We start from the raw sequence: 13,797 nt of genomic DNA, 5'->3' as shown, positions 1-13,797 counted from the left end.
TGATAATGAAATATCCAGTCACTAGAATAATAATAGCTGAGTAAATGTGTAAATATGGTAAAATAAGATAAGGGACTTTACTTATGGTCAGAATCCTAGGCCTTTGGTTTGCTAGTTTAGGTTTTGTTTTGTTTTGTTTTGTTTTGAGATAGCATCTTGCTCTGTTGCCCAGGCTAGAGTACAGTGGCATGATCTTGGCTCACTGCAACCTCTGCCTCTCAGGTTCTAGCCATCCTCCTGCCTCAGCCTCCCAAGTAGCTGTGACTACAGGTGCACATCAACATGCCTGGCTAATCTTTCTATTTTTAGTAGAGATGGGGTTTCCCTATGTTGGCCAAGCTGGTCTCAAACCCCTAACCTCAAGTGATTCACCCGCCTTGGCCTCCCAAAGTGCTGGAATTACAGACATGAGCAACCATGCCTGGCCTACCTATTTTATTTATTTATTTATTTATTTATTTATTTATTTATTTATTTATTTATTTATTTTTGAGACAGAGTCTTGCTGTGTTGCCAGGCTGGAGTGCAGTGGCGTGATCTCGGCTCACTGCAGCCTCTGCCTCCCGGGTTCAGGCAATTCTCCTGCCTCCGCCTTCCTAAGTAGCTAGGACTATAGGCGCATGCCACCACGCCCACCTAATTTTTATATTTTTAGTAGAGACGGGGTTTCACCATGTTGGCCAGGATGGTCTTGATCTCTTGAGCTTGTGATCCTCCTGCCTCGACCTCCCAAAGTGCTGGGATTGCTGGGATTACAGGCATAAGCCACTGCTCCCGGCTTACCTACTTTAGTTTTTACAGTGCCTAATGAAATGCCACATGTATAAACACATTAATAACTGGGTAAAATTATTAACTGATAGTTCTAGGGAATCACCAATGACGTGTCTGCCTCTTTCTCCATACTAGTTTTTGAGCTCCCAAAGAACAATAATTAATAACAACTCAAGGCCAGGTGTGGTGGCTCACACCTGTAATCCCAGCACTTTGGGAGGCCAAGGTGGACTGATCACTTTAGGCCAGGAGTTTGACACCAGCCTGGCCAACATGGCAAAACCCCTCTCTACTAAAAATACAAAAAAGTAACTGGGCATGGTGGCCTGTGCCTGTAATCCCAGCTACTTGGGAGGCTAGGGCACAAGAGTCACTTAAACCTGGGCAGCAGAGGTTGCAGTGAGCTGAGATCGTGTCACTGCACTTTAGCCTGGGCAACAGAGCGAGACTCTTCTTAAAAAAAAAAAAAGTAGCAACTCAGATTTATTTATTTATTTATTTACAGATCTGTCACCCAGGCTGGAGTGCAGTGGAATGATCATAGCTCACTGCAACCTCAAACTCCTGGGCTCCAGTGATTTTCCCACCTCATCCTCCTGCATAGCTGGGACTACAGGCACACGCCACCATGCTGGGCTAATTTTTAAAAATTTTTAAGAGATAGGTGTCTCACTATTTTGCTTAGACTAGTGTCGAATGCCTGGCTTTAAGCAGTCCTCCTCTTCAGCACCCCCAAAGTGCTGGGATTACAGACATGAGCCGCCACCCATGGCTGCAACTCACATTTATTAAGCACTTAAAATGTTCATCATTACAACTCTCCATAGCAACTTCTAGAGGGTTTAGCAACTTATTCAAGATTACATAGCTAATAAGTGACAAAGCTTTTTTTTTTCAAAATCACCTCAGCATGACTTTGTAATCAGTGTTCTTTCCCATGATGCCATCCTGTTCCCACGCCCAGCACAGTTGTCTATTTGGATATGCTGGTGATGCTGGGATAAGTGATGGATAACTGTCTTCTACCTTGCTTAGCCAGAGACTTGGTTTTTAAAATATTTTTTCTTTTTCGTTTTTAAAAACAGATTTCATTTGAAAAGGTTAAGACTTATTTACATGAAATAAAATTGATTCTTACCTATTCTCCATTGCAGCCTTTCATCATGTTTCTGTTTACCCAAAGAAGGAGCTTCCTTTGTTCATCCATTTCACAGCAGGATTTTGCTCTTCTACAGCAATGATAGCCATTCTCACACACCAGTTTCCTGAAATCATGGGTATTTTTGCTAAAACTGTAAGTATGATCTCAAGGACTTGTGTAGATTATTTGTAAAACACACAAGAAACCATCTCTGATCTGCCTGTGCTAACTCAGCTGAACAGTGGAAGATATTTGTTGTAAATTAAAGGAATTGATTTGTATAGCTGCTGCCATAAATATGTCAAACATAAATTTTTGGTGATTTGAGCTACTTCTGTTGCTTAAAAGTTTAAAGAATACAATATAAGATTATAACAGTATAACATTATAAAGTTTGCTCTTATAGATCACTTTTGATGATAAACATAGCATTTGTTACTATCTTTGGTATTTTAAAAAATACCCTATTTTGGAAACAAACCCTTTGATTTTTTACATTTAAATGGAATCATTAGTTCTCAGGATTTGTTGAACTTTAAACTCAAGAGCACAACTAGGATGGATAATAAGTACATAAGGCAGGGGGACAGATGAGACATTGGTCCCTAGGTACAGAATGTGCCTATGTCTCAAAGATTCTCCAAGTTATTGTGTCTGCTTGTTCTTACTGACCTTCCCCAGACTTGGATATAGAACCATGTGTAGATCTTTATTTTCATTTTTACCCTTTAGTTTTGACTCTTTTTTTTTTCTTTTTTTTGAGATAAGGTCTCACTCTGTCATCCAGGCTGGAGTGTGGTGGTACGATCTCAGCTCACTGCCGCCTCTGCCTCCTGCGTTCAACAGTCCTCCTGCTTCAGCCCCCCTAGTAGCTGGGACTATAGGCATATGCCACCATGCCCAGCTAATGTTTGTATTTTTTGTAGAGGCAGGGTTTTGCCATGTTGCCCAGGCTGGTCTTGAACTCCTGGGCTCAAGTGATCTGCCCACCTCAGCCTCCCAACGTGCTGGGATTACAGACATGAGCCGCCATGCCCAGCAACTATTTACTCTTCTATATAAACTTGTTTGTTAATGTCACTGGCTCAAAGTAAAATTAGCAAAGATAATTGCCTTTAAGTCTCCAAGCCTTTTTCTTTTTTTTTTTTTTTTTTGAGATGGTCTTGCCTAGTTGCCCAGGCTGGAGTGCAGTGGCATGATCTCAGCTCACTGCAAGCTCCACCTCCTGGGTTCATGCCATTCTCCTGCCTCAGCCTCCCGAGTAGCTGGGACTACAGGCGCCTGCCACCATGCCCAGCTATTTTTTTTGTATTTTTAGTAGAGACAGGGTTCCACCATGTTAGCCAGGATGGTCTCAATCTCCTGACCTCATGATCCACCCGCCTTGGCCTCCCAAAGTGCTGGGGTTACAGGCGTGAGCCACCATGCCCAGCCTCCAAGCCTTTTTAAAAATTTATCTTTCTTGTACATCTTTGCATTTCTACCAGGTAATAAGAGTTAAAACCCAAAAAGAAAATGCTGATTAATTATATTCCCAAAAATAAAAACACTGAGAACCATGGAAAAACTAGTCCTTACTTGGTAATGTATTTTCTGTATTTTTCTCTATATGCCTCCATTCTAACTTGTTTCCTCACAGTTTCTTTTTCTGCCTTAAGAATAGTTTATTTTGTGCCTTAAAGATTAGTTGGCTTTTTTCTGGCACCAGTGGTAAGAGCAGTGGTTTCCCTTTTTCCCTGAAGGTCAGCCATATAATGTGTTAAGTTGCCACTGGCTGTAGGCCTAGGAGTCTGAGTCTGCACTTGATTCTGGGTCAAACTTCAAGAAGAATGACTTTCCACTGTTGTTCAGGGAGTATAGCTATTTGGTTTGGAAACTGACTATTCTATTTCTTTTTAGTGTAAAATGAACACTCAGTGATCACACTCGTAACTGTTATTTGCAATAGTGCTAATAGTTGAGTGAGTGCATCTCAAACTTAAATAACCTTACTATGTAATCTGGCATGGAATAAAAATGGCCTAGAAAGAGAATTCCATCCATTTAATAGCTGGAAAGAAAATGTGCAACTGTGTATGTGAGATCACAGGCAAGCAATGGGAGAGATGATTCTTGGATTTGTCTCAGGCAAGTGGAGTGGGAAGGAAGTGAAATAGAGCAAGGAGGGAGATCTAGAATCTGAAATAGATCTATACCAACTGTTAGTAGTATATTTCCATGGGGTACTAGCTACAATTAATGTATATGGTGTCTGCCTTTACCTAGGCAGTCACTAATGGCACCAGAAGAACCTTTATGATTACATAGCATAAGTTCCTTAGCACTCCTCTAGCAGAGACTGAGAATGAATAATTACATGTTTTAAAGTAGGAAGCTTCTTTTGCAGACCAAAAGTTATTGATATACTGCTTTTCTAGTTGATGGATAATAAACAAGCATTTATTTTGGTGTCTGTATAGGTGATGGTATATAGTGTTAAGAATGTGCCTAATGGTAAAACTTTTAGAGCCCCATTTTTATCCCTGTGGCCCTTACATGTACATTTTAAAACCCTAAAGGCTAAGTATTTACTGAAAGTTCCTGCAAACCAGTATTTGTGCAGGATTTGCAAAGTCAGGTTCCATTTAAGAGTTAATGGGAAATGACTGTGGTATGGGCAGTTTCCAGCTTTTTTTCTTTTTCTTTTTCTTTTTGAGACAGAGTCTCGCTCTGTCACCCAGGCTGGAGTACAACCATGTGATCTCAGCTCACTACAACCTCCGCCTTCTGGGTTCAAGCAGTTCTCCTGCCTCAGCCTCCTGCGTAGCTGGGACTATAGGCACGTGCCACAACACCTGGCTAACTTTTGTATTTTTAGTAGAGATGGGGTTTTGCCATGTTTGCCAGGCTGGTCTCGAACTTCTGGCCTCAAGTGATCAACCCACCTTAGCCTCCCAAAGTGCTGGGACTACAGGCGTGAGCCACCATGCCCGGCCAGTTTCCAGCTTATAAACACAATGTGTTAATACCTTTATAGACAGACAAACAACAAGGGAACTAGAGGTTTAAATTACACTTCTTTGCCACTTCATAGAGTATGCTCTATGCAGTAGGAGCATCACCATCACCCAGGAGCTCATTAAAAATGCATAACTTCAGGCACCACTCCAGACCTTCTGAATCAGAATCTGCATTTTAACAAGATCCCCAGGTGATCCTATATATACATTTAAAACTTGGGGAAACTTGCTGTACTCTACGCCCAATAAGAGGAATTTAGAACAGCTCAATAGTGCTGCCTTGTCAAGGTGGAAAAGAGGCAGCGTTGCAGAGTGGTTATGAAACAGACTGGAGGCAGACTGCTTTGCTTTGAATTCTAGCCCTGAAACACTGCTGTACAACGTCAGGTAAGTTACTTAACCTTTTCTAGCCTTAGTTATAAAATGAGAATAATACTACCTCTCATGGGTTTTGGTGAGTGTTAAATGACTTTAAAAGATTCAAGTGTTAGGAAGGACTATGTCTACCCACAGTAAAAACTAGGTGAGTGTTAGCTGTTGTTGCTACCTTCATTGTCATCATCATCACCAAAGTGCAACAATAGTGGGAAACCCTACCTCCTTCTTGTTTAAAGGAGACATGTCCTAACAGTCAGCTCAAAATGCATTTTTCCATAGAAACTGTAGAATAAATGGTAGTTGGGTATAATTTTAAAAACACTATTAGTAGGCCAGGTGCAATGGCTCTCCTGCCTGTAATCCCAGCACTTTGGGAGGCCAAGGCAGGTGGATTGCTTGAGCTCAGGAGATCATGACTAGCCTGGGTAACATGGTGAAACCCCATTTCTATCAAATATACAAAAAAGTTAGCCAGGCGTGGTGGTGTGCACCTGTGGTCCCAGCTATTCAGGAGGCTGAAATGGGAGGATCGCTTGAGCCTGGTAGGTGGAGGCTGCAGTGAGCCAAGATTTCACTATTGCACTACAGCCTGGGCAACAGAGCAAGACCCTGTCTCAAAAAAAAAAAAAAACACTGTTACTACTATGCTTCTGGCACATTATGTGTATATGAATGTAGAAAGTGAAGAAATGTTTCAGGTTCTAAGCAACTACCTTGTAGAACAGAACCTGTTGGTAAGTTACAAATTGTCTGTGTTAGCATTTCCAGTTAGCTCAGATATTTGATGGCCAAATAAAGTAGAAATTGATGAAGAATCTTTGAGACATACTTGTTGTATTTCAGAAGACAGACTTTTTAAAATTTTCCTAAATTTCTTTATTGTTACCATTGTCTCTTTTTTATCTAATATCTTTTCATAATAGCTCACATGCCAGAGCAAATTGAATTTGAATTTCTTAAAATGCATTTGTTACAAAAATTGCGTTATTATGAGGCCAGGCAGTGGAGACTGATTTTAAATAATTCTCACTGTACATCAGATTTAGAGAAATGAAAGGGAATTAACTAGAATGGCTAATGGTTTTAATTCCTCTTCTTTTGCATGGTATAAGGCTATGTGGAATAAGACTTCATTTTTAGCAAGTTAGGATTTTTCCCCCCTCATTTTTCTCCTGGCTGAGATGAAAACCTAGTCTGACATTAGACACAGAGCAATGAAAAAGTGTTGCATAAATCCCTGGAGATGTGGAATGTGCTTATATCAGAGCTGATATTCTCTAAGGCCAGAATTCCTGAAAAAGGAAAAATTGCTTTTAAGTGGTAGGTCATTTTCTCACCTGCTTTGAAGCCTGCTGGATTAAATATGAGAGTTCAAAGTAAGGGTAGCCAGCAAACCAACTGAACTGGAATCTGATTCTGCTTATCTGAAAGGAGCTTCTTTATTTAAGAACAGCACTGCCCTCTCCTTAGAGAACCAATCTTCTACTCTGGCCCCTTTCATTTCTCTCTTGCAAGAAAAGTGTTCTTCTTAGCAAGGCTTGGGAGGGTGTTATCACAACGTGAAAAGACTTAAAGATAGTCTTGGGGGTTTCACTAATTTATTGATAAACTCAGGCATGTGGTATGTGACTTTAGTGTTTTGAATTCAGAAGTGTGTTTAAATATAAAGTCCCTAGTTGGGGCCAGGCATGGTGGCTCACGCCTGTAATCTCAGCACTTTGGGAGGCCGAGGCCTGGGGATCACTTGAGGTCAGGAGTTAGAGACCAGCCTGGCTAACATGGTGAAACCCCGTCTCTATTAAAAATACAAAAAAAATTAGCTGGGCCTGGTGGCGCTTTCCTGTAATCCCAGCTACTTGGGAGGCTGAGGCAGGAGAATTGCTTGAACCTGGGAGGCAGAGGTTGCAGTGAGCCAAGATCGCATCACTGCGCTCCAGCCTGGGTAACAGAGCGAGACTCCATCTCAAAAAAGAAAAAAGTCCCTAGTTTGGTTTTAACTAAACAGGGTAGTCTTTGCAGTTTTGACAGAAAAGGGTGTTACAGGTAAAGGTAGGAATCAGAGATTCGCAAATAAATTATCTGTTTTAGTACAGCAAAACTTTGTTGAAGTCTGTTTTACTGAACGCATATTGTAGCTGTGCTGCAGTGGGAATGGGCTTTGTTTCCACATACTTCTACTAATCTTTATGTGGGAAAATGTGGTTGGACATGCCAATGATGAATTTCTGAGCAACTCATAATTGGCTGGCTCCACTGTAACTAGGGTCTTACAATCTGCTTGATTAATTCTTTAAGGACTACATTAGCCAAGTTGCATGATTTCCAAAGATATAGAAGGTCAGATGTTACACTAACAAAGAACCTCTCTACAGAACGTCTCACTGGGGTTTCTTCAGCCCCTTCTCAAAAATAATTAAAATTTTTCTTCCCAAATTACATTTTGAAAAGAATAAGCAGATAAAAATGCCAAGTGTCTTTCACTGAAAAGTGAACAAAACTTTTTTGGGAAGATTTGTCCACTATTCTTACCATTTTTTTCAGGGAAAAGAAAGATTGATCTTCAGAACTGGGGGAGTTAATAAACAATTATAACTATATATTAATGTATAACAATTGAAAAATATATGATTTTTTAAAGGTTCTGAGTTTTCTGTTATTATAACCTGTGACATGATAGTTGTATACTTCTTTATTAAATACCTAGGGCTACATTCAGAAATTAAATTAATGATTAAAATAAATTTCTTCACTTTGTTTGAAAATGGATTATTTTCAAAGCTATGAGACTTTTTTAGTTCATAAGAACTGATACAGTTTTAAAAACATTTTGAAATGTAACTAAACTTATATTTCTGTAAAATATTCTATAACCATGCTATTTCCACAGTTATAAATCTGAGTTGTTTCCCAGAGATAATACAGATAATAAAATAAACCTATTGTGTGACAGGTCAAAATTTTTAAATGTTTACATATTTGTTCCATTGTTGGTGCCTCTAAACTCTTTATTTGGGCAGTCTGGCATATTCAATTTTAATTTTCTTTACTAACTGGGATTTTGGATCAAGAGAAAAGATGTTCTCTACCTCCTAGAAGGGTATTTCTCATGTTTCATCCTTGTTTTTCTCCTTCAAAAAGAACCAAACTAAGAAATTTGTGAAATTGCTGGTATTATTATTCATCCAGATTTTCTAAGCACTGAACTCTTCTAAGAGGGAAAGAGAGAAAATAATAAAAGTTAGGACAATGTACTTTCTTTTTTTTTTTTTTTTTTTTTTTTTAGGACAGGGTCTCACTCTCTCACCCAGGCAGGAGTGCAGTGTGCCATCTTGGCTCACTGCAACCTGGGCTCAAGTGATCCTCCCACCTCAGCCTCCCAAGTAGCTGGAACTACAGGTGTGTGCCTCCATGCTAGGCCAATTTTTAAAAATTTTTTATAGAGATGGGGTCTCACTTTATTGCCCAGGCTGGTCTCCAACTCCTGAGCTCAAGCAATCTGTCCACATCGGCCTACCAAAATGCTGGGATTACAGGTTTGAGCCACTGTGCCCAGCCACGTCAATGTACTTTTTATTTTATGATGATGATGATGATGATGATGATGATTATTGAGACAGAGTTTGCCTCTGTTGCCCAGGATGGAGTGCAGTGGCACGATCTGGGCTCACTGCAATCTCCACCTTCCTGGCTCAAACCATATGCCCACCTCAGCCTCCCAGGTAGTTGGGACTACAATATGTACCACCATGCCTGACTAATTTTTGTATTTTTGGTAGAAACAGGATTTCACCATGTTGCCCAGGCTAGTCTCCAACTCCTGAACTCAAGTGATCCACCCACCTGGGCCTCCCAAAGTGCTGGGATTACAGGTGTGAGTCACTGCGCCTGGCTGACAATATACTTTTTAACGCATGTGTATCTCCTTTCCCCACAGTTCAATTCAGTTTTAAAGTTTGTAGAAAGCATCCTTTTGTTCCCATTAACATGTGCCTGTCAAGTATGAGGTTCACAGAAGCTCTCCCAGAATTTGTTTCACATATGTTTAATCATCTTTTTCCCCCTCGAAGTGAAAATCTCATTGCTAAAGTTTAGGACATCATGTCACTAACTGCTACTGATATATTTATTGCTTAATCATTAGCACTTAGGACACGTGGAGTGCTTAGCAGTTTTTAGAAGAGCTGTGCTTAGATATTGATATAAATCACTCATTCGAAACCCATTCTCCTAGTGATATTATAATTCACAATAGGAAACACTGATCTTTGTTTTAGAAAACATCTCTATCTTGCAGACCCAGCATAGTCCTCTAAATTTGGAGAATCATATAGCATACAGAAGAAAATTATAATATCAAAGAATAGTTTTTGGCTTTTTTCTTGGTGGAGTTTGGCTCCTTTCCCCTACCAATCAAATGAACTGAATTAGTAAGACTACATAATATATTACAATTCTAAACCAAGAGTAACTCAGACTTCAGTTAGTTCTTTATTTTTTTAAAGAGATTATACTTATATTCTCATTTATTCTTACTGGAGCCATTGGAACCTAGATTTACTGAAACCATGGGAACATTATAGATGTAAAGTTTGAGTCATCAAAGTTAAGTGATGTGCCTAAAATTACACAATTGGTAAGATAGCTTATTACTTTTAGTCATGATACATACTTTTGATTTCAATAATATATCACTTCACAGCTCTTCATAGTTTAAGTCTGTTTAATGAACGCCAATGCTTTAAAGAATGAAAGCTGTGCATGGTGGCTGACACCTGTAATCCCAGCACTTTGGGAGACTGATGTGGGAGGATTGCTTGAACCCAGGAGTTCGAGACCAGCCTGGGCAACACAGCAAGAGCTCGTAAAAATGAAAAGTAAAAATAAAAACAAATTAGCCAGGCATGATGGCGCACCCCTGTAGTTTCAGCTACTTGGAAGCCTTATTCAGGAGAATCGTCTGAGCCCAGGAGTTGGAGGTTACGGTAAGCCATGATAGCAACACCACATTCCAGCCTGGGACACAGAGCAAGACCTTGTCTTAAATAAATAGGTACATACATACATATATACATTAATTAATTACTTAAAAATAAAGAACACGGCCAGTGGTTCACGCCTGTAATCCCAGCACGTTGGGAGGCTGAGGCAAGCGGATCATGAGTTAAGAGATCGAGACCATCCTGGCCAACATGGTGAAACCCCATCTCTACTAAAAATACAAAAATTAGCCGGGCGTGGTGGCACACGCCTGTAGTCCCAGCTACTCGGGAGGCTGAGGCAGGAGAATCGCTTGAACCCGGGAGGTGGAGGTTGCCGTGAGCCAAGATCATGCCACTGCACTCCAGCCTGGCAACAGAGCAAGACTCCATCTCAAAAAATAAAATAAAATAAAGAACACACATATGCTTTTCTTTCAAACTGGTTCATTCCAATGTCATTCCTCTTACTAGTTAGCTACTTAAGAAAGAATGCCGCTTGGTCATTTACATTGCATACTCATGTTACTGCATAAAGGACTTCAGCCTCTCTAAGTGCTTAAAATGTACAATAATACTAAAGAAACAGTAAGCCCTGGTTTGTAATGATTCAGAGGGAATTGGATTCTCAAGTTACTTTTTTAAAGTTTTAATATGAAGTATAAATGTATACCTTATGTTTCAATATCAGTCTTCTTTCAAAATCAAAAGGCAAGTTTGTGAAGGATTATAGGGGAAAGATAAACTGAACATAATAAACTTTTGGTCTAAAATATCATAACCTGTAAGTTTTTTCCCTAAAGTAGGAATTTTGGGTAGCAGAGGTACTTCTAGTAATTGTATCAACAGGTAGGAAACTTGGGTGTGTTCCTTAATGCTCATGAGGCCTCAATAAAATATTGGGTTTTAATTGGGTGTTCTATCTGAATTTGATGAAATCGTAAAATTATCTTTGTTCTGTAATAACATTAAGATTGTATTAGGCCCTTCTTGACAGTAGCCAGCTTCAAGGAGAGAAATTATTTGGGATTCAATAATACTCAACAAAATTAAGAGTAGGATATTCAGAGAATGCAGAGCACATAATCACCTTCCTACCTCACTCTGTAATTTCAAGCATTCTTGAAATAAAACGTGTATGTACTGTTCAAAGTGTAGAAAAGGGCTGTGCTTCCTTTAAGCACCCTTGCAGATGACCAGTGTGACATAGAGAGAAAGATGCAGCTTAGGGGACAATTGGAGAAGGGAGCACATTCTCACACTCTTTGTTAGGAACATGCCAGCTCTTGTCTTCATTTATTCAATATGCTGGAGTCCCAGTTTCTTTCTGAAGCCAGAGTTCATGCTTTTGCTCCCAGGTAGCAGCAGCTTTACAATTAAATTTTAATCCGACAGTATTGTTAGACTCCTATCAAGAGTACAGCCACAGCTGTTCTTGGCAGGCAAATACATTGCTGGTTTTCCTTCAGTCACAGTGAGATAGAAAAATGTTCTCTGTCTAGGGTGTGGACGAAGGCACTTTACTAATCTTATGCATAATTCATCCTTGGTTGCTGGGGCAAAGTTGAAACTTTGCCCTCTGATAAAATTCAGCTGGATATTTTTTATTTATTAGACTCTGATCCCTTAAGGGGTTTAACCCTTATTGGGAGCCCAGGGATTCTAATTCGGCTAAGCCCTAGCTGTGAAGACTTTTCTAATTTGCCCTTGGTGAATTTTAGCTCTTGTAATACCACCTTTAAAAAACAAAAAACAAAAACTGCAGTAGAACATGCAGTTCGGAGAGTCCTGGATACCCTGAAAAGAGTCTTCTTTGAATGTTGGCTTATTGAATGGAAGGACTCCAATAGGGCCTGTCTTGATTTGTTTTCAAAGTTTAGATTTTTAAAGAGCCTCAGCACTTTAAAACATGGTTTTAATTGTTCTGTAACATGCTAAAATATGGTAATGATTGTTTTATAACATATAACAGGTCTTTGCATTTCAAATTCATTGGGTACCTATGAAGTAAAAAATATAATCCCTGTTCATAAGTAACTCATAGTCTAGTGGTAGGGGGTTTGAGATGGGCATGAAGATGTGTTAGTATAAGGTAGAAGCTGTTGCCTACAATAGATTAGTTCATTCTTGACTATTCATTTATTTGACTGGAAGGGACTGGTGAGTTATTTTCACATGCCTCCCATAAGACATAGTGACCCAAAAGGTCAATCTAGACTAATAGAGTATGCTTCCTTTCAGAAGAATTTATTTGGTTAGGTCAAGCAAGAACATATAGAAAGAGATATCTTTATTCCTTTTCAAATATGTGATGTGGAGTACTTTCATCTTTATACCCAGCAGCTGGAATTCACCTTTTTGTAAGCAGCGGTATTTATTATAATGTTTATAAAATAGAATTTATCAAAAAATGGAGAGCTCCACAATTCAAAATTTAAGAAATGTCTCACCTGATTCACAGAGTAATTGCCACAATGTCTTATGGCATTTTGAGTGTATGAGTGTATGAGTGTAAAGCTCTACACTCATACATTTTATATTTCTCTTTTATATCCTCTCATTCCTAATAATGACAGATTAATAAGAACTAATAGCCATCCTGGTTTTCAATATGAAACAATGTGATTTCAAGTGAAGCAGAATAGAACAGTAAGAGTTAGGACCAAAATTACTTAGTTCTTTGGGCATGTAAGAGAATAGGAAAGAGCTACCCTGAATTTTCCAGAGCTCACTTGATAATGTCAAGAGCTGCATCTGGCAGTCACTGATTCTGAAAATAGGCACACATCATGTTAATTAAAAAACTAAATAAAAGGATATTGGGATAAGGCACTAAAATAAGGTTCTTTTTGCCCTTTCTTTATAGCTGGGTTTTGCTGATCAATTCTGCATTTTTGACAATTCTCCCTCTTTACAGGGAGAACCACCAGTATTATTTTCTCTTTAAGTAACTGAAAAAATATTTCTTATGTTTATTGAGCTGTCTCATTACAGTAACCGACTAGCTGGATCACTGGGGATATGACTTTGGGATATATGTTTTAAAATAGGCACAGAGGCTGAGTGCAGTGGCTGATACCTGTAATCTCAATACTTTGAGAGGCCGAGGTGGGTGGATCATCTGTGGTCAGGAGTTCGAGACCAGCGTGGCCAACATGGTGAAACCCCATCTCTACTAAACATACAAAAATTAACCTGGTGTGGTGGCACGTACCTGTAATCCCAGCTACTCAGGAGGCTGAGGCAGGAGAATTGCTTGAACCCGGGAGGCAAAGTCCACAGTGATTCGAGATCATGCCACTGCACTCCAGCCCTAATGACAGAGCGAGACTCCATCTCAAAAAATAAACAGGCACAGAACCTCTCCTTCAATTTATACAAATTAGGCATGTAATCAGTAAATATGGTAAAATGATGAAAGTATACACAGTAGAAGAGCAGGCCCAAGGCTAAATTCTAAACTACTCATGTAAACATCATAATAATACTAGAGAGTTGTAGAGTATACTGATTTAACTCAGTGTTGCAG

At 39.4% G+C, this 13,797-nt stretch overlaps 1 protein-coding gene across 26 annotated transcripts in view; it reads left to right on the top strand.

Annotated features, from left to right (window-relative positions):
* ST7L (suppression of tumorigenicity 7 like) overlaps positions 1-13,797 on the top strand; it is a 103,612-nt gene that overhangs the window by 77,395 nt on the left and 12,420 nt on the right. For all 26 annotated transcript variants that reach the window (XR_004058674.1, XR_004058672.1, XR_004058673.1 and 23 more), the window contains one exon: positions 1,929-2,068. Coding sequence is in view for 23 of the 26 variants with exons in the window: in XM_030935357.1 (XP_030791217.1) it covers positions 1,929-2,068 (140 nt within the window). In the remaining 3 variants the exon portion in view is untranslated. The remainder of the gene's footprint in view (positions 1-1,928; positions 2,069-13,797) is intronic.

This window comes from Rhinopithecus roxellana, chromosome 8 (genome assembly GCF_007565055.1).
Source record: "Rhinopithecus roxellana isolate Shanxi Qingling chromosome 8, ASM756505v1, whole genome shotgun sequence".
Lineage (NCBI taxonomy): Eukaryota > Metazoa > Chordata > Mammalia > Primates > Cercopithecidae > Rhinopithecus > Rhinopithecus roxellana.
The sequence above is the reverse complement of the archived record's forward strand: the minus strand, read 5'-3'. Positions and strand labels throughout refer to the sequence as shown.